General features: G+C 43.6%; 1 protein-coding gene across 1 annotated transcript; it reads right to left on the bottom strand.

Moving 5' to 3' along the window:
* Positions 1-3,154: 3,154 nt before the first annotated feature.
* Positions 3,155-9,945, bottom strand: LOC124007523 (syntaxin-2-like). Its single transcript, XM_046318167.1, has 11 exons — positions 9,617-9,945; positions 8,842-8,931; positions 8,524-8,623; positions 7,874-7,948; positions 6,650-6,723; positions 6,447-6,555; positions 6,020-6,093; positions 5,707-5,844; positions 5,427-5,537; positions 4,766-4,870; positions 3,155-4,425 (listed from the first exon to the last, which is right to left on the bottom strand). Exons 1-10 carry the CDS (start codon positions 9,644-9,646, stop codon positions 4,766-4,768), a joined length of 906 nt encoding a protein of 301 aa, XP_046174123.1. The 5' UTR covers positions 9,647-9,945; the 3' UTR covers positions 3,155-4,425.
* Positions 9,946-19,015: the final 9,070 nt, after the last annotated feature.

Below are 19,015 nucleotides of genomic sequence, written 5' to 3'. Positions count from 1 at the left end.
TGGTAGGCCACATAAACTTACAGAACCGGAGCACCAATTTCTGAAGCATGTAAAAATCGTATGTCCTCAATTGCAAAACTCACTACCGACTTCGAAACTGCCTCTGGAAGCACAGTCAGCACAATAACTGTTCGTCGGGAGCTTCATGAAATGGGTTTCCATGGCCAAACAGCCGCACACAAGCATAATATCAACATGCGCAATGTCAAGCGTCGGCTGGAATGGTGTAAAGCTCACCACCATTGCGGCAGTGGAAATATGTTCTCTGGAGTGACGCTTCATCTGGCAGTCCTACGGACAAATCTTGGTTTGTCGGATGCCAGAAGAACACTACCTACCCCAATGCATAGAGCAAACTGTAAAGTTTTGTGGAGGAGGAATAGTGTTTCGGGCTAGGCCCCTTAGTTCCAGTGAAGGGAAATCTTAACACTACAGCATACAATGACATTCTAAACAATTCTGTGCTTCCAACTTTGTGGCAACAGTTTGGGGAAGGCCCTTTCCTGTTTCAGAATGACAATGCCCCCATGCACAAAGCAAGGTCCATAAAGAAATGGTTTGTTGAGATTTGTGTTGTAGAACTTGACTGGCCTGCACAGAGCCCGGCCCTCAACCCCATCAAACACCTTTGAGATTAATTGGAACACCGACTGCGAGCCAGGCCTAATCGCCCAACATCAGTGCCCAAACCTCACTAGACCCCGCAGTAATGTTCCAACATCTATTGGAAAGCCTTCCCAGAAGAGCAGAGGCTATTATAGCAGCAAAGAGGGGGACCAACACCATATTAATGCCCATGATTTTGGAATGAGATGTTTGAGAAGGTGTCCACATACCTTTGGTCATGTAGTGTACACAAATGCTCATGTACACTTTGTGTTGACTGTTCTCCGTGTAGTTGGTAAAATATACTGAACAAAAATATAAACACAACATGCAACAATTTCACTGAGTTACAGACAATCAGTCAATTTCAATTAATTAATTTGGCCCTAATCTATGGGTTTCACATGACTGGACAGGGGTGCAACCATGGGGGGGCCTGTGAGGGTATAGGCCCACCCACTGGGAAGCCAGGACCTGCCAATCAGAATATTTTTTTCCCCACAAAAGGGTTTTATTACAGACAGAAATACTCCTCAGTTTCATCAGCTGTCCAGGTGGCTGATCTCAGATGATCCTGTAGGTGAAGAAGCAGGATGTGGAGGTCCTGGAATGGTGAGGTTACACATGGTCTGCGTTTGTGAAGCCAGTTGGACAGCGTAGCCTAGTGGTTAGAGCGTTGGACTAGTAACCGAAAGGTTGCATGATTGAATCCCCGAGCTGACAAGGTACAAATCTGTCGTTCTGCCCCTGAACAGGCAGTTAACCCACTGTTCCTAGGCCATCATTGAAAATAAGAATTTGTTCTTAACTGACTTGCCTAGTTAAATAAAGGTAAAAAAAAAATAGAATTCCAAATTCTCTACAATGACAGTGGTGGCATATGGTAGAGAAATTAACATTCAATTCTCTCGTGGACAACTCCCTAAAAATAAACCTGTGGCATTGTGTTAAGACACAAAACTGCACATTTTGGAGTGCTCTTTCATTGTCCCCAGCAGAAGGTGCAACTGTGTAATGATCATGCTGTTAAATCGTCTCCTTGATATTCCACACCTGTCAGGTGGATGGATTATCTTGGCAAAGGAAAAATGCTCACTAATTTGTGCACAAAATGTGAGCAATAAGCTTTTGAAAAATGTAATACTAATACTTTACATGTTACGTGTATATTTTTTGTTCAGTATAGACATACAAATAATTACCTCAGAGGATAGATTCCCATGTTTTTTCAAATTGTCTTACCTCAGTGGTAATCAACTCTTTTTCACTATACTCTCTCCTCCCTTCTTTGCTGCAGATGACCCAACATTCCTTGGCAGTGTATTCTTTTGATATCAGTTGGTCTGGTCCTCCTTAGTCATGTAATAAAGGCAGCTGTGTGGCAGAAAGGGCAAATGTAAGAGGATGTAGTGTGCAGATCACTGCGTGTATCCAGCTAAATACAAATGAGTGAATATGTGCATGTCTGAATGTGTCGTGCCTCCAGAGATAACACAGCAGGTTCAGTTGTTTCCATGGTTCCTATGGTGTGTGTTGGTACGTGCTAATGCAGGAGATTCGCATTAGATCTGTATTCTTGAAACACAGCCCAATGTGTTGTCTTTCTCATCCCAGCCTTGTTGCACCCGGAGCTGCTTGCTGTGTGGCCATATGACACATATACAGCAGGAGCAGAAGAGAGGCATGAGAAAATGAAAAAAGGAAAACTGTGACTAGAGGGGAATTTCACCTGTGATCGTAGCCGGTAGAGAAACTGCCCCATGCCGGTATCACCATAACTCATGAAGCTTCAGGTCATAGTCAAAGATAGTCATCGTGATCCATACTGACATCTTCTACAATATCAAAAGTATAGACATGGGCTGTAACAACATTCAGTACAAAACACTGGAACAAGTGGGACTTGCAATTATTGTTCATAACACCATGTCCTATTGAAAGCAGAAAGTTTCCACACCTTAAAATTACAAGGATATAGGATGAGAATAGGTCTAACGAGGTGGGATCTATAAACAGGCACTAGACTTAGCTGCGCAGGTTCAGGCTGTGTCCATCACTATAACACTATAAATACCAGTGGAGGCTGGTGGGAGGAGCTATAGGACAGGCTCATTGTAAATGGAATAAAAGGAAGAGTCAAAACATATGGTTCCATTTATTCCAATCCAGCCATTACAATGAGCCTGTCCTCCTATTGCTCCTCCACAGATAAATACCCTCTCTCCCCCTGTAAGTGTGTTTGGATACATGAGCTAGCGCTTCTGATACCTCTACTACAGAGAGCGAGGGGGTAAGGGAGATGGTTGTATATAGTGTATAAGCCAGGACAGGAGCCAGAATGGATAATTGTTCAGCTCCTTTGATTCTTCTGTGACCAACAGAAAAACAGCTTTTCATTGAGGCAGACGGAGTAGCAATATCAGCCTCACTCAAAACATATCAAATTATCTTAATTTGAACTTCTATGAAACAGCAGGATTGGCATGAACTATTACAGGAAAGCTTTTTTTACACTGCTTTATTTTTGCTCTCTCTTGGTTGGCTATCATAGATACTTTTGAAGCAAAAGAACATTGAAAGAGACACTTTACATATCAGCTGGATTCACTTTAGACAAGTGATGTCATATCTTGCAGACTTTGACAGTGCTGTGGTTAACTTTGTCATTTGTTGTAAGGCACTTGATGAAAAACACAGGCATAATAAAGTGTGTACTGACACCATTCCCACCTTCATAAATTAATTCTGACAACTGCAACACTTGGCTAAATTAGATCCACTGTACTCAATAGCTAGTGTGAGCTTAGTGTTTTGTGCAAGGAAATATAATATTTTAAACAGGTGCAGTAGTACAATATGATGTTTGTCTCAACTCCGCAAGCACTCAGTCAGCAATGTCATATCAAGTTCATTATCACAGCGGTTAACAAAATACAGCACAAATAAATAAGGAGTAACATCGGATACATGTTCAGGTGACTATAAAAATACATTCTACAAAAGGTGAAAATATACATTTGCAATGTTCAGTGGTGTAAAGATATTTGATAAAGCTCTGGAGCTCAAAATGTAATGAGAGGCACAAAGAAACAGTCAAACAATTGATAGAACACATCTTCAAGTAGGGAGTACATCCAACCAATTCAGGAGAGGGAATACAAACAAACATGTAACTGGGATTTACTGATACCATTTCAAAGAATACCAGAGGTTATAAGTAAACTGAGTGTAGGCTCTGTGTATCTATTCCCCAAAAGGATAGTCAAACAAGGACAATTCTCCCTTGCGGGGACATTTCCCAGGTCTCCACAAAATGACAAAGGCTATTTTAGGCTTAAGTTTAGAGTTAGAATTAAGGACAGGAGTTTGGAGAAATAGAATAGAAATCAATTTTAGGTCTCCACAAGGAAAGTAAAACATATGCTGTGTGTATGTGTGTTTCTGTCAAAAGTGCATAGTGCATGTCTGGTTGAAAAGGTTTCGGAGTGAAACAGGAGATTCAGCACCACCCTCTGGTTGATACTGCAGGTGCAGAGTTGTTGTCTTCCTCTGAAATGCACAGCAGAAACTCCTCATTGGAGCTTTTACTCACTCCATGAGAGAGGAGTCACTTCACCCAGCAAGGCATTAGTGGTCACGGTAGATATTTCAGATGGAAGAATGGAGGTTGAGACTGATCGTTTTTGTTTAAGGTTTTTTTTTTTTGAGGGGGGGCTTGAACAAATCACTATGAGACACTCAACCCCATAATAATGGCTAAAACGATGACACTAAACCCCACCAATTGCAAGATAAAGCATTTTCTGTGAAAAAGAAGAGCTGTCCAGGAAAAGGAATGGGGAACAAAAGGAAAATTGAATCAGCTGCATTGTCCAAATACATAGTATACAGTCTCATTAAAAAAAAAGCAATGAATTAAGAACTAAAAGATACATGTAAAAAAAGGAAAAGTTCAGGGCCCTTACTTCCTATAGCCCACAGGCTAGGGGTGGACAGTCTTATGTATAAGTTGCCATAGTAATAAACCGGTCAGTATTTGACTAACAGGACTGCATTTAGAGAGTTAAATGCAATCTGCTATAGGACATGACAGTATTTGTCTATGTGTGTGTTAAATCATGACAGACAGTGTTTGTCTGTGTAGATCAGTAGTAATTACCTAAGGCTGTGCGGTTGAGGGCAGTTTTAGACCCAGAGACAAACCAACGATAAGTGCGATTACAGCAAGCAGGATCACCACGACTATGGCAATTATTACATACTTCTGCCAAAACAAGAAGCACAATGTTAGGCTTTATGTCAAAATAGTGTGTACTAGGCCAAACATACATTAATAAAAATATTCAAATAATTGTCTGTTTTAATTGCAAGTCACATTTATTTCCAACAGTCATTACATGTAAACAGCACAAGCATCACACAAACAGAGGCCAAGGGCCATGGCTAACATTTCACAGTTTGTACACTTCTACAGGCAGTTTGCATAGCAGTTCTGTGCTTAACCTATCGGGAAGCTCTATGGTGTGATACCATCTTCCCTTCATCAAATGTGACGCTAGGCTCCTGAGAGATTAGGTTCTCGGTGATAAATCTAATAAAAGCTTCAGGTGTGCGACATTAGCTTCACAGCGTTACAAATGATTGGCTGACCTTGAACGGGACGTTAGCTTCATTCACAGTGCTAACTTGAATGGCATGTTCAGTGGCAGCAGGACAAGCTATGTTATAGTGGCTCATTTGACAGCAGTGGGTTTTGGTTCGTTGGGGACGGCGGTGGTGTTGCTCTTGAAAAGGCTGGGGAAACGGGGGAAAAGTCTTACCCTGCGCGCCGCTTTCTGGTACCGCACTGCCTTCTTGGTTTCCACTTTGGCCACGCCGATGTACTCTGCTGCACTGCTCACGTTCTTCTCTATGTTGTTGATCATCTCCCCCTATTGGACACACAGATCACAATACAGAGGTTTTCCAGGGGATCTTTGAAACCCTATTTAAATTCGTATATGCTTATTACATTGACAAATGTGATTATATAGGATAGAGGATTTATACACAAGGCAGTTTTGTTCCAAGTCATATTTCCCTTTGTGACATCCATCTCACCTGAGTCTCCACCAGCATGGCCATGTCAACAAACATCTCGTGGAGCTCCCTGATGCTGGACTCCAGGCGGATGATGTCCTTATGGCGAGACTCGATCTCATTCAGAGCCTGGCGCGTGATCTGGGAGTCGGAGATGATCTGTACAGGGAGGAAGAAGTACAGGAGGAGACATTTATGATGTGGAAAAATAATCCACAAAGCTATAACCGTGTAGAAGGAAAAGAGTGCAAGAATTCAATTCACTTTTATACTTACATCTCTTGATTTATTTGTGTAAAGTGATACATGAGTGTTCTAAGAACATGCCACTCACATCAGAAGTGAAGATTGCAGGATTTTCACTGTGCAGAATCTCCTCCAGCTCCTCATCAGTGGTCACTTTCCCAGCTTCAAGAAAGAAAAATTGGAAAACTGATTTCACAAATTAACTACAAGGGCTCACTAACAGCAGACCAGTTACTAAAGAGCACACCTCCTGTTCCTCTGGTCACCTGACTACATATATTGCAACCCCTCCCCCAGACAACCCTGAAAACCGTTGCTAAGGCAGCACTAAACACAGGTGTCTCCTGTTGCAAGCTCCCCTTTCTGTAATCTTAGGGCGTGGCCAGGGTATTCCTACCCCTCTCAGAACACTCCTGTTTGCTGATAAAGATTTACAGCACACAGAAAACAGGTGACTGTCTAGGCTAAGAAGGTAATAATGTTTCTCTCTCTGTGCGCACAAACTCAGCACTCACTGATCTCCAGCTGTCTCTGAATCCGTCCTTTGCACCTCTCCCTGAAGGACATCTGGGTCTCGTTGTACACCGTCATGACATCCACAAACCAGCGCATCAGATTTGTGTGCTGAAGGTGGGGAGACAAACAGCACACAGAGAACTCCATTAGGGTCTATGTCTGAAACAAATGTATTGTAGTTAACATGTGGTCCAGTTCTGACCTGGTTTGTCTGGATGCGCTGGTCCACAGAGGCTGTGTTTGCATTCTCATCCTCAGGCAGGCTGTCCTGCATGGCTGCCAACACACATCAAGGCCCGGTCAGCATGATGCAATATACACTGAGTGTACAAAACTTAAGGACCACCTTCCTAATATTGAGTTTCACCCCATTTTACCCTCAGAACAGCCGTCAGGGCACGGAATCTACAAGGTCTCAAAAGCATTCCATAAGGATGCTGGCCCATGTTGACTCCAATGTTTCCCACAGTTGTGTCAAGTTGGCTTGATGTCCTTTAGGTGGTGGACCATTCTTGATACACACAGGAAAGTGTTGAGGATGAAAAACCCAGCTGTGTTGCAGTTCTTTACTTACTCAAACTGGTGTGCCTGGCACCTACTAACATCCCCCATTCAAATCTTTTGTCTTGCACATTCACCCTAAATAGCACATACAAAATGTCTTAATTGCATCAAGGCTTCTTTAACCCGTCTCCTCCCCTTCATCTTCAATGATTGATGTGGATTTAACAGGTAACAGAGATCATAGCTTTCATCTCGTCAGTCTTTTCCTGGAAAGAGCAGGTGTTCCTAATGTTTTTAACACTCAGTGTATTACCTAATGCACACACACATACTGTATGCATCAATACATTACTTAAACTCCAAACATGCACTTGCATATGAAAGCAAACAATTAGTCCAACTTACAAATGTATGCATCATCCTAACATATTCCCATACATGCAGAGGCAGTTAGACACACACCTCTTCATACAGATATCGTATCTATATTGTTAGCAGTGGGGGTCAAACTATTCCAGCCATGTGTTTACCTATGACCAGGTGTGCAGTAGTAGCTTTCCCGTACGTACAGCTAATTTGCAAGTCAAATCTCCCTTATAAACTAAACTCCCTCTGAATTGAGGGAAGTGTTCCCAAACTAATTATATAGTTCTCCCACTTACATATTATTTCATTCATGCCCTACCTTACAGTCTAACTGATTCATTATGAACTCACCTTCCTAATATTGAGTTTCACCCCTTTTGCCCTCAGAACAGCAGTCAGGGCACGGAATATACAAGGTCTCAAAAGCATTCCATAGGGATGCTGGCCAATGTTGACTCCAATGATTCCCACAGTTGTGTCAAGTTGGCTTCATGTCCTTTGGGTGGTGGACCATTCTTGATACACACAGGAAATTGTTGATTTATTATGAACTCACTTTTTAACTTGGCCCGCACTGTGTTGGCATTCCTCTTGATTTCATTGGTGAGCTGCTCCAGTTCATCTTTGGTGCCTGAAGGGAGAAAAATGGAAACAGCACATCAAAGGCAGCGAATGACTGGTCAGAGTTGCCAATTGAAGTCACCACATGCTGCCTTTTACAACTGTTCTGGGAACATCTATAATCTGTTGGTGGCATATTGACCTGGCCTTCCACCACAGTGCTGTATAATATTAATATCATTCAGTCCAATGCAAGCTATTCTGTTGGAGCCATCGTAGAATAAAATGTTCATGCCTAGATATGACTGCAGATTTCTCAATGTGAAATAGACGTCCATTTCCATCAGAAAACATATGAAGCATTTAAGCAATAAAAAAAAAGATTGTCATCAGCAGCCAAAGGTTGTCTGGCACTTCCTTAATCCAGTAATAACAGATGACTATTAGAGGAAATGGGCATGCTGGTTGGGCTGGAGTTATAGGCAGTGTTTCCTGCCTGGCTCATTTGTATTTAATATGTGACTTTTCCAGACTGGACAACATCCTGGGGAGGAACCATTTTCATTAAAATGTTGTTTTCCTGTCCTTTTCACATTTTAAGACAATTTGTGTGAATGTGTGCAGCTGTGAGGAGGCCATACTCACTCTCCTCAGGGTTGGGGGCAGAGAGGATAGCGCTGTGTTTCTTCACCACTTCATCTACCTGGAAAGAGATCTTATCGATGAGGCGTCGCACCTCCCCCACCTTCCAAACACAACATGTCGCATTAGTTTACACACAACAAAGAGGCTTTTATAATCAAAACATTGTATTACCCTCACTGAGGATTACAGTGACATTTGAAAGGAATCAACAGTCAGCAAGAAACAGAATACATTTTTTAACACACATTGGCTAGACTTTGGCAAACAGAGCTAGAGAAGACGCTTGACTATGCAAACTTATAGCTCCAAGTAGACTACCTGTTTCAAGAAGTCATCCCTGTGGGAATTGCTATCCACTGTGATGGTGCCATCATCATCATCCACATTAAAAGGGTTATTGTTGCTGTTCTGTGAAAATAATTGTCTGATCAGTGGAAGGCTTCTGTAACCAAAGAAAATACTAGGCCTGCCATGCCAATTAAATGTTATTTCAGCACACCATTGTGAAAAATTACCTGCACATTGTGAAGTGTAATGCCAGACGGAGAATAAAATAATTCCTAAAATATAACGTTACTCACATTAGAATAGCCTTAGTTAACAAAGCTATAAAAAAAATTAAAAATACATATATATATTTTCTAAAAGGACCTTTGGAGTCATAGGCATCAATAACCTTGACCAACCCATTTATAGGTACAAGAAACAACAGTTCATAATAAATTAAATTTAACATTGACAATAGTAGCTAGGTGTAGGCCCTCATTACACTAACCTACCTGGCTGGCACACGGATTAAAATGCTAATATATATATATATATATCGTACAGTATACCTGTTTCCATCGAAGAAACCGACAATACCAATAGTTCCCTAATTTTATGCTAAAGTTCAATAAAGCCTACAGCTACTGTACTGTAACAGACAAGAGTCGTAGTTGACTCGAAATGACTCGACAGAAACAATTCACATTTTCATGAACAATTTAACTGAAACTTAAAATAAGAAGGGAAAAGAAACGCAAAGCAGACGTCCTAGTTTCTAGATATAAATGTTAACTAGTTATTTCCATTCTCTTATAGTGATACTCACCGCTGTCAAATCGCCCAGGCGGTCCCTCATCACGCCCTTCAACAACTAATTTGTTCAAAGCATGTGAAAACGACTTTGCTAAAGCTCCGTAAGTAGACTTAAATACCATATAAATTCCTCTCTTGTTTAAATGTTCACGATAATAGTAAACCGTTATCCATTTTAGCAGTTTGAAGATTTAAAAAAATAGTTCGCATTCAACAAAAAAAGCGCTTTTCAGACCCGCGAGACGTTTGGCCACGCCTGCATGAGTGGAGTTCTATTACCTACCTGACGTCAACAGCAGTGAGCTCTACAGGTGACTATAGGGGGTGATAAGTGCCAGAATTAAGCCTCGTGACGCTACCAATACCCCTCATCAAGTCACCAAACATCTTATTTCAAAGTGCCGACGACGCGTTCACGTCACGTGACACGTACACGTCATGTACAAGTCGTGTTTAGTAGTGTTCATGTGGTGTAATGTGGCACTGACATGTAACAGTGTCAATTTGCTTGTAAGTTTATTATGAAAGATCTTACCATATGTCACATGTTAGTTGAAGTGTATGTTTAGTTCATTATTAAAGATCTCACCATGAGCGCCTTACAAACGTCTACATGTACATGATTTTGTAAAAAATATTTTTAATTGCTAGAGTAACCTAATCAATTTCATTTGTCGATTTAGCTAAAATAGGTATATCACCTCAATACACAAATTATTAGGCTAGGTGATATCGCAGCAAGTCACCATTACTGTGTAGATATGCCTATTTCTTCGATCAATACAGACACAAGAGCCTTTTTGTTAGAGGTAGCCCTATTCAGAAATAAGAGGTAGCGTAGGTCTCCAGCGGCACATACATTTTTTTACTCTGCAATCTTTGACTTCTGACTTCAGTGTATTCAATACAACTGGGAACTCTGGAAAAAAAAGCTCAGACTAGGATTTTGTTTTGTTTTGAAGGGTCATCCAACTCGAAATTCCAATTCATAAACTCTGACTTCTTTCTCTGACCTGAAAATCACAGATGTCAATCTACTTTCACATATTGTTTGTACACTCTGATGACAATCATAGACTAAAAAAATGTATTATGATGTGTGGTATAGAGAGGAGGTGGGTGCTGTGTGAATGGGAGGTTCTGCATGTCACTTGTTTTCAATGGGCAGTCAGTCTCAGAAGGGGGACTCGAAGAAGGAGACTGCAAAGTCCAGGCGCTGCTGCTCTATTTGTTTTGAGTGTTTGCAGTGCTAGTGTTTTTAGTTAATCTGTGCAACTCACATTATATGTCCAGTATGATAGCTTTCTTGCTCTTTCTTAGCAGATAATGACAACATGACAACAACAGAAGCTTATGTAGTGAAAAGTTGGGAGGGTGGTGGGTAATGGAGAACATCAGGAGGATCCATGTCTGGGTGTTAGGCAGAGCTCCTAGGTCCTGGAGAACAGGAGCAGAGTAAAGGGAACAGGGTAGGAGACAGATGTAAACAAGCAAACACACAGGTTACAGGTTTATCAGGTATGTAAAAATACAGTTATTGAATTATTTAATTTAAATGTTTGATTAGACATGCAATAATGTTAAAAGAAAGGATACCTGTCTGTAATGTTTTATGTCAGTAGGGTTGATGAGGGAGGTAAGGGATGGTCCCTGGAAAAGATAGAGAGATAATATATATAATATAATAATATATGCCATTTAGCAGACGCTTTTATCCAAAGCGACTTACAGTCATGTGTGCATACATTCTACGTATGGGTGGTCCCGGGGATCGAACCCACTACCCTGGCGTTACAAGCGCCATGCTCTACCAACTGAGCTACAGAAGGACCATGAGAGAAACTCCAGGGTGGTGTCATGACCACTGGAGTTATACACCTTAACCGTACCTACATGGAAGCAGCTGTTACGTGACCCAGTGGTTAGCCTTGAGATTGGCTATTTGGAGAAACCCCTGGGCCAGTGTTGGTACTGCTGTTGTTGCCCACCACGAAGAGGCAAAAGCAAACAGTTATCATCTCAGGTTTTATATTCACCTTAACGGATGGTGATCCCAGCTAGGAGCGAACGATCAGCAAGGTTTCCCAGGTCTGCTTTCCTTTTGTCCTTCTTCCAAGCCAAATAATTAACCCGGATAATTAACCCGCACTTGGTCCCCATGAGTCTCCTCCAGTGATTCTCCTTCTGTTTCTCCTGCGCCTTGTCCATATTCAGTCTCACCTTGATTGATAACAGAAATTAATGCAATTATATTTCATATTATTACAAATACATCTCTTATATATCTCTTGGAAGGCCAGAAAATAAATTAACAGTGGACAAGAAGATGTACCTGGTCTAAAACCTCCAGCCCATGCATGAAGGTGGTCCTTGAAGGCGTTCTGATCTGGTTCGACAACTTCCACCACATCAGTTGGAGTTTCAGTGATCTCAAAGTACGTCATACATAAATAGCAATAGACAAACACTAAGTCAATCATATGATTTTTATACCATGTTATATGCAATAATTGTATATACAATTGCATTGTTTATCTCAGTTAACAGCTGTCTTTCCTGTCCGTAGAGCAGGCAATAGGGTGAGTACTCTGGAGGCCTGGACGCTTCTGTTGTATGCAAAGATAATTACATTTAGATTGTCCTCCCACCATTCCTGGTACCCGTCAAGAGACTTGCCCATCCAAACCTGGAGTTCATCCAAACCTGGAGTCACCATACATGACACATTCACATTATAAATAACTCACTGTACTATCTATGTCAATTTCGAAAAAACTCTAAATTACTGGAGGCCTATGCAAAACAATACTACAACAACTACATTATTAATCACTAACATGTAAGCTAACATTGACTGAAACTAACTAGCCTAGAGCTAACTAACACTTAGCTTAGCTAAATCTGGTTAGCATCAAGCTAGCGAACTGTTAAACGCAATTTTCATACAAATATTAACACTAACACAATTTATTGTGACATCAAATATTTACATATATTACCAAAAGTAAACTGAGCCTTTGTTCATACAAAATAAAAATAATTGGATCTAAAACAAACTCCATTACTTACAATGGGGAAAATACCAAACAGTTTTTCACTCAGTTAAAATTCCTTTCAATTACCTTCAAACATCACCAAAGTCATGGACTATGTAATTACTGTGCCTTTACATTAAATGTATTTACATGAAATGTATGTATATGATTACTGCCGCTATGGGGAGCTGTGATGTCAATGGTGTACGTTAGTGAGATGGTGATGTCTTGGAGTTTTCTTCAAAACAATCAGACAAAAAAATCCAAATTGTATCCATAAAGTTCATAAAACATGTCAAACAATGTTTATATTCAATTCTCAGGTTGTGTTTTAGCCTAAATGATCAATAATATTTCAACCGGACAATAACGTCATCAATATAAAAGGTAAACATGAAATGCACATGCGCCTGAAAAAACTCTGCGATCACGTTAGGGTCCACTCGTTCAGACTGGTCTTACTCCCTCATAAGAATACAAGCCTGAAACGATTTCTAAAGACTGTAAATGTAGTCCTAAGTCAATGGATACTGTAATGGCATTGAATAGAAAACTACTACAACAACAAAAAAAATCCTACTTCCTGGATGGATTTGTCTCAGGTTTGCCAAATCAGTTCTGTTATACTCACAGACACTATTTTAACGGTTTTGGAACCTTTACAGTGTTTTCTATCCAAATCTACAATTTATATGCATATCCTGTCTTCTGGGCCTGAGTAGAAGGCAGTTTAATCTGGGCATGCTTTTCATCCAAAAATCCAAATGCTGCCCCCTACCCTAGAGAAGCTAATTGAACAGGAGAAGAGGATGTGGTTGCTTGTGGAGGGGGAGCAGTAGAACAGCTACAATGATGCTGATTGGTTGCTCTGGCTCATCACTTCTTGACTAAAAGAAAGACAGATTTAGAAATTAGTTCAACCTTGCCATAGTTCAACAGTTGAAAAACTTTCATTAACATACTCCCAGAGATAGCAAGACATTCTGTATTCACTGAATGAAGTAGCCTTTCTGTTATGCAGGTGAATGAGGACCCAAAAGCGACTTGGCGAAAACAGAGTCTTTAATCCAGTAAAGTAAATATTCAATACTCCTAGACAATTCGGAGCGGTAAATAAAGCATAAAGAACAATTCCACTCGTAATGACGAGAACAGACTGGAGACTCGATCATGAACTGCAGGTTGCCTCGGGAAGGCACTTGACCGTAGCAGACTCAGACACCTGCTCACCACGCAGCATCTGAGGGAAACACGACACGACAGGGCGATACAAAGACACAGCACGGTGAACAATATACAAGGATCCGACAGGACAGAAACGGAAAACAAGGGGAGAAATAGGGACTCTAATCAGGGGAAAAGATAGGGAACAGGTGTGGGAAGACTAAATGATTGATTAGGGGAATAGGAACAGCTGGGAGCAGGAACGGAACGATAGAGAGAAGAGAGAGAGAGAGGGAGAGAGAAAAAGGGGAACGAACCTAAAAAGACCAGCAGGGGGAAAACGAACAGAAGGAAAAGCAAAATGACAAGACAATATAAGACAAAACATGACAGTACCCCCCCACTCACCGAGCGCCTCCTGGCGCACTCGAGGAGGAATCCTGGCGGCAACGGAGGAAATCATCAATCAGCGAACGGTCCAGCACGTCCCGAGACGGAACCCAACTCCTCTCCTCAGGACCGTAACCCTCTCAATCCACTAAGTATTGGTGACCCCGTCCCCGAGAACGCATGTCCATGATCCTACGTACCTTGTAAATAGGTGCGCTCTCGACAAGGACGGGAGGGGGAGGGAAGACGAACGGGGTGCGAAGAAAGGGCTTGACACAGGAGACATGGAAGACAGGATGGACGTGACGAAGATGTCGCGGAAGAAGCAGTCGCACAGCGACAGGATTGACGACCTGGGAGACACGGAACGGACCAATGAACCGCGGTGTCAACTTACGAGAGGCTGTCGTAAGAGGAAGGTTGCGAGTGGAAAGCCACACTCTCTGGCCGCAACAATACCTAGGACTCTTAATCCTACGTTTATTGGCGGCTCTCACAGTCTGTGCCCTGTAACGGCAAAGTGCAGACCTCACCCTCCTCCAGGTGCGCTCACAACGTTGGACAAACGCTTGAGCGGAGGGAACGCTGGACTCGGCAAGCTGGGATGAGAACAGAGGAGGCTGGTAACCCAGACTACTCTGAAACGGAGATAACCCGGTAGCAGACGAAGGAAGCGAGTTGTGAGCGTATTCTGCCCAGGGGAGCTGTTCTGCCCAAGACGCAGGGTTTCTGAAAGAAAGGCTGCGTAGTATGCGACCAATCGTCTGATTGGCCTTCTCTGCTTGACCGTTAGACTGGGGATGAAACCTGGAAGAGAGACTGACGGACGCACCAATCAAACGACAGAACTCCCTCCAAAACTGTGACGTGAATTGCGGGCCTCTGTCTGAAACGGCGTCTAACGGGAGGCCATGAATTCTGAACACATTCTCGATGATGATTTGTGCCGTCTCCTTAGCGGAAGGAAGTTTAGCGAGGGGAATGAAATGTGCCGCCTTAGAGAACCTATCGACAACCGTAAGAATCACAGTCTTCCCCGCAGACAAAGGCAGACCGGTAATGAAGTCTAGGGCGATGTGAGACCATGGTCGAGAAGGAATGGGGAGCGGTCTGAGACGACCGGCAGGAGGAGAGTTACCTGACTTAGTCTGCGCGCAGTCCGAACAAGCAGCCACGAAACGGCGCGTGTCACGCTCCTGAGTCGGCCACCAAAAGCGCTGGCGAATAGACGCAAGAGTGCCTCGAACACCGGGATGACCAGCTAACTTGGCAGAGTGAGCCCACTGAAGAACAGCCAGACGAGTGGAAACAGGAACGAAAAGAAGGTTACTAGGACAAGCGCGCGGCGACGCAGTGTGCGTGAGTGCTTGCTTAACCTGTCTTTCAATTCCCCAGACTGTCAACCCGACAACACGCCCATAAGGAAGAATCCCCTCGGGATCAGTAGAAGCCACAGAAGAACTAAAAAGACGGGATAAGGCATCAGGCTTGGTGTTCTTGCTACCCGGACGGTAAGAAATCACAAACTTCGAAATGAGCGAAAAACAACGCCCAATGAGCTTGACGAGCATTAAGTCGTTTGGCAGAACGGATGTACTCAAGGTTCTTATGGTCTGTCCAAACGACAAAAGGAACGGTCGCCCCCTCCAACCACTGTCGCCATTCGCCTAGGGCTAAGCGGATGGCGAGCAGTTTGCGGTTACCCACATCATAGTTGCGTTCAGATGGCGACAGGCGATGAGAAAAATAAGCGCAAGGATGAACCTTATCGTCAGACTGGAAGCGCTGGGATAGAATGGCTCCCACGCCTACCTCTGAAGCGTCAACCTCGACAATGAATTGTCTAGTGACGTCAGGAGTAACGAGGATAGGAGCGGACGTAAAACGTTCTTTTAGAAGATCAAAAGCTCCCTGGGCGGAACCGGACCACTTAAAACACGTCTTGACAGAAGTAAGAGCTGTGAGAGGGGCAGCAACTTGACCAAAATTACGAATGAAACGCCGATAGAAATTAGCGAAACCTAGAAAGCGCTGCAACTCGACACGTGACCTTGGAACGGGCCAATCACTGACAGCTTGGACCTTAGCGGAATCCATCTGAATGCCTTCAGCGGAAATAACGGAACCGAGAAAAGTAACGGAGGAGACATGAAAAGAGCACTTCTCAGCCTTCACGTAGAGACAATTCTCTAAAAGGCGCTGTAGAACACGTCGAACGTGCTGAACATGAATCTCGAGTGACGGTGAAAAAATCAGGATATCGTCAAGATAGACAAAAACAAAGATGTTCAGCATGTCTCTCAGAACATCATTAACTAATGCCTGAAAAACAGCTGGCGCATTGGCGAGACCAAACGGCAGAACCCGGTACTCAAAATGCCCTAACGGAGTGTTAAACGCCGTTTTCCACTCGTCCCCCTCTCTGATGCGCACGAGATGGTAAGCGTTACGAAGGTCCAACTTAGTAAAGCACCTGGCTCCCTGCAGAATCTCGAAGGCTGATGACATAAGGGGAAGCGGATAACGATTCTTAACCGTTATGTCATTCAGCCCTCGATAATCCACGCAGGGGCGCAGAGTACCGTCCTTTTTCTTAACAAAAAAACCCCGCCCCGGCCGGAGAGGAAGAAGGCACTATGGTACCGGCGTCAAGAGACACAGACAAATAATCCTCGAGAGCCTTACGTTCGGGAGCCGACAGAGAGTATAGTCTACCCCGAGGAGGAGTGGTCCCCGGAAGGAGATCAATACTACAATCATACGACCGGTGAGGAGGAAGGGAGTTGGCTCGGGACCGACTGAAGACCGTGCGCAGATCATGATATTCCTCCGGCACTCCTGTCAAATCGCCAGGTTCCTCCTGAGAAGTGGGGACAGAAGAAACGGGAGGGATGGCAGACATTAAACACTTCACATGACAAGAAACGTTCCAGGATAGGATAGAATTACTAGACCAATTAATAGAAGGATTATGACATACTAGCCAGGGATGACCCAAAACAACAGGTGTAAAAGGTGAACGAAAAATCAAAAAAGAAATAGTCTCACTGTGGTTACCAGATACTGTGAGGGTTAAAGGTAGTGTCTCAAATCTGATACTGGGAAGATGACTACCATCTAAGGCGAACATGGGCGTAGGCTTGTCTAACTCTCTGAAAGGAATGTCATGTTTCCGAGCCCATGCTTCGTCCATGAAACAACCCTCAGCCCCAGAGTCTATCAAGGCACTGCATGTAGCACCCGAACCGGTCCAGCGTAGATGGACCGACAAAGTAGTACAGGATCTAGATGGAGAGACCTGAGTAGTAGCGCTCACCAGTAGCCCTCCGCTTACTGATGAGCTCTGGCTTTTACTGGACATGAATTAACAAAATGTCCAGCAAGTCCGCAATAGAGGCACAGGCGGTTGGTGATCCTCCGTTCCCTCTCCTTAGTCGAGATGTGAATACCTCCCAGCTGCATGGGCTCAGTCTCTGAGCCAGAGGAGGGAGATGGTTGCGATGCGGAGCAGGGAAACACCGTTGACGCGAGCTCTCTTCCACGAGCCTGGTGACGAAGATCTATACCCGTCGTTCTATGCGGATGGCGAGAGCAATCAAAGAGTCCACACTTGAAGGAACCTCCCGGGAGAGAATCTCATCTTTAACCACTGCGTGGAGTCCCTCCAGAAAACGAGCGAGCAGCGCTGGCTCGTTCCAGTCACTAGAGGCAGCAAGAGTGCGAAACTCAATAGAGTAATCCGTTATGGATCGATCACCTTGGCATAGGGAAGCCAGGGCCCTAGAAGCCTCCCTACCAAAAACTGAACGGTCAAAAACCCGAATCATCTCCTCTTTAAAGTTCTGGTAATTGTTAGAGCAATCAGCCCTTGCCTCCCAGATAGCTGTGCCCCACTCTCGAGCCCGGCCAGTAAGGAGTGAAATGACGTAAGCAACCCGAGCTCTCTCTCTAGAGTATGTGTTGGGTTGGAGAGAGAACACAATATCACACTGGGTGAGAAAGGAGCGGCACTCCGTGGGCTGCCCGGAGTAGCAAGGTGGGTTATTAACCCTAGGTTCCGGAGGCTCGGCAGGCCAGGAAGTAACAGGTGGCACGAGACGAAGACTCTGGAACTGTCCAGAGAGGTCGGAAACCTGAGCGGCCAGGTTCTCCACGGCATGGCGAGCAGCAGACAATTCCTGCTCGTGTCTGCCGAGCATGGCTCCTTGGATCTCGACGGCAGTGTTACGAGCATCTGTAGTCGCTGGGTCCATTCTTTGGTCGGATCCTTCTGTTATGCAGGTGAATGAGGACCCAAAAGCGACTTGGCGAAAACAGAGTCTTTAATCCAGTAAAGTAAATATTCAATACTCCTAGACAATTCGGAGCGGTAAATAAAGCATAAAGAACAATTCCACTCGTAATGACGAGAACAGACTGGAGACTCGATCATGAACTGCAGGTTGCCTCGGGAAGGCACTTGACCGTAGCAGACTCAGACACCTGCTCACCACGCAGCATCTGAGGGAAACACGACACGACAGGGCGATACAAAGACACAGCACGGTGAACAATATACAAGGATCCGACAGGACAGAAACGGAAAACAAGGGGAGAAATAGGGACTCTAATCAGGGGAAAAGATAGGGAACAGGTGTGGGAAGACTAAATGATTGATTAGGGGAATAGGAACAGCTGGGAGCAGGAACGGAACGATAGAGAGAAGAGAGAGAGAGAGGGAGAGAGAAAAAGGGGAACGAACCTAAAAAGACCAGCAGGGGGAAAACGAACAGAAGGAAAAGCAAAATGACAAGACAATATAAGACAAAACATGACACTTTCCA

Source organism: Oncorhynchus gorbuscha, linkage group LG20 (genome assembly GCF_021184085.1).
Source record: "Oncorhynchus gorbuscha isolate QuinsamMale2020 ecotype Even-year linkage group LG20, OgorEven_v1.0, whole genome shotgun sequence".
Classification (NCBI taxonomy): Eukaryota; Metazoa; Chordata; class Actinopteri; order Salmoniformes; family Salmonidae; genus Oncorhynchus; species Oncorhynchus gorbuscha.
This window is presented reverse-complemented; position numbering and strand designations above follow the sequence as displayed.

Coding starts and splice junctions, on each gene's coding strand:
- LOC124007523 (XM_046318167.1), bottom strand. CDS start 9,646: ATGAGGGACCGCCTGGGCGATTTGACAGCG. Junction 7,949..8,523: donor TGCCCCCAACCCTGAGGAGA/GTGAGTATGGCC, acceptor TTCTCCCTTCAG/GCACCAAAGATGAACTGGAG. Junction 6,724..7,873: donor AGTGCGGGCCAAGTTAAAAA/GTGAGTTCATAA, acceptor GTGTGTTGGCAG/CCATGCAGGACAGCCTGCCT.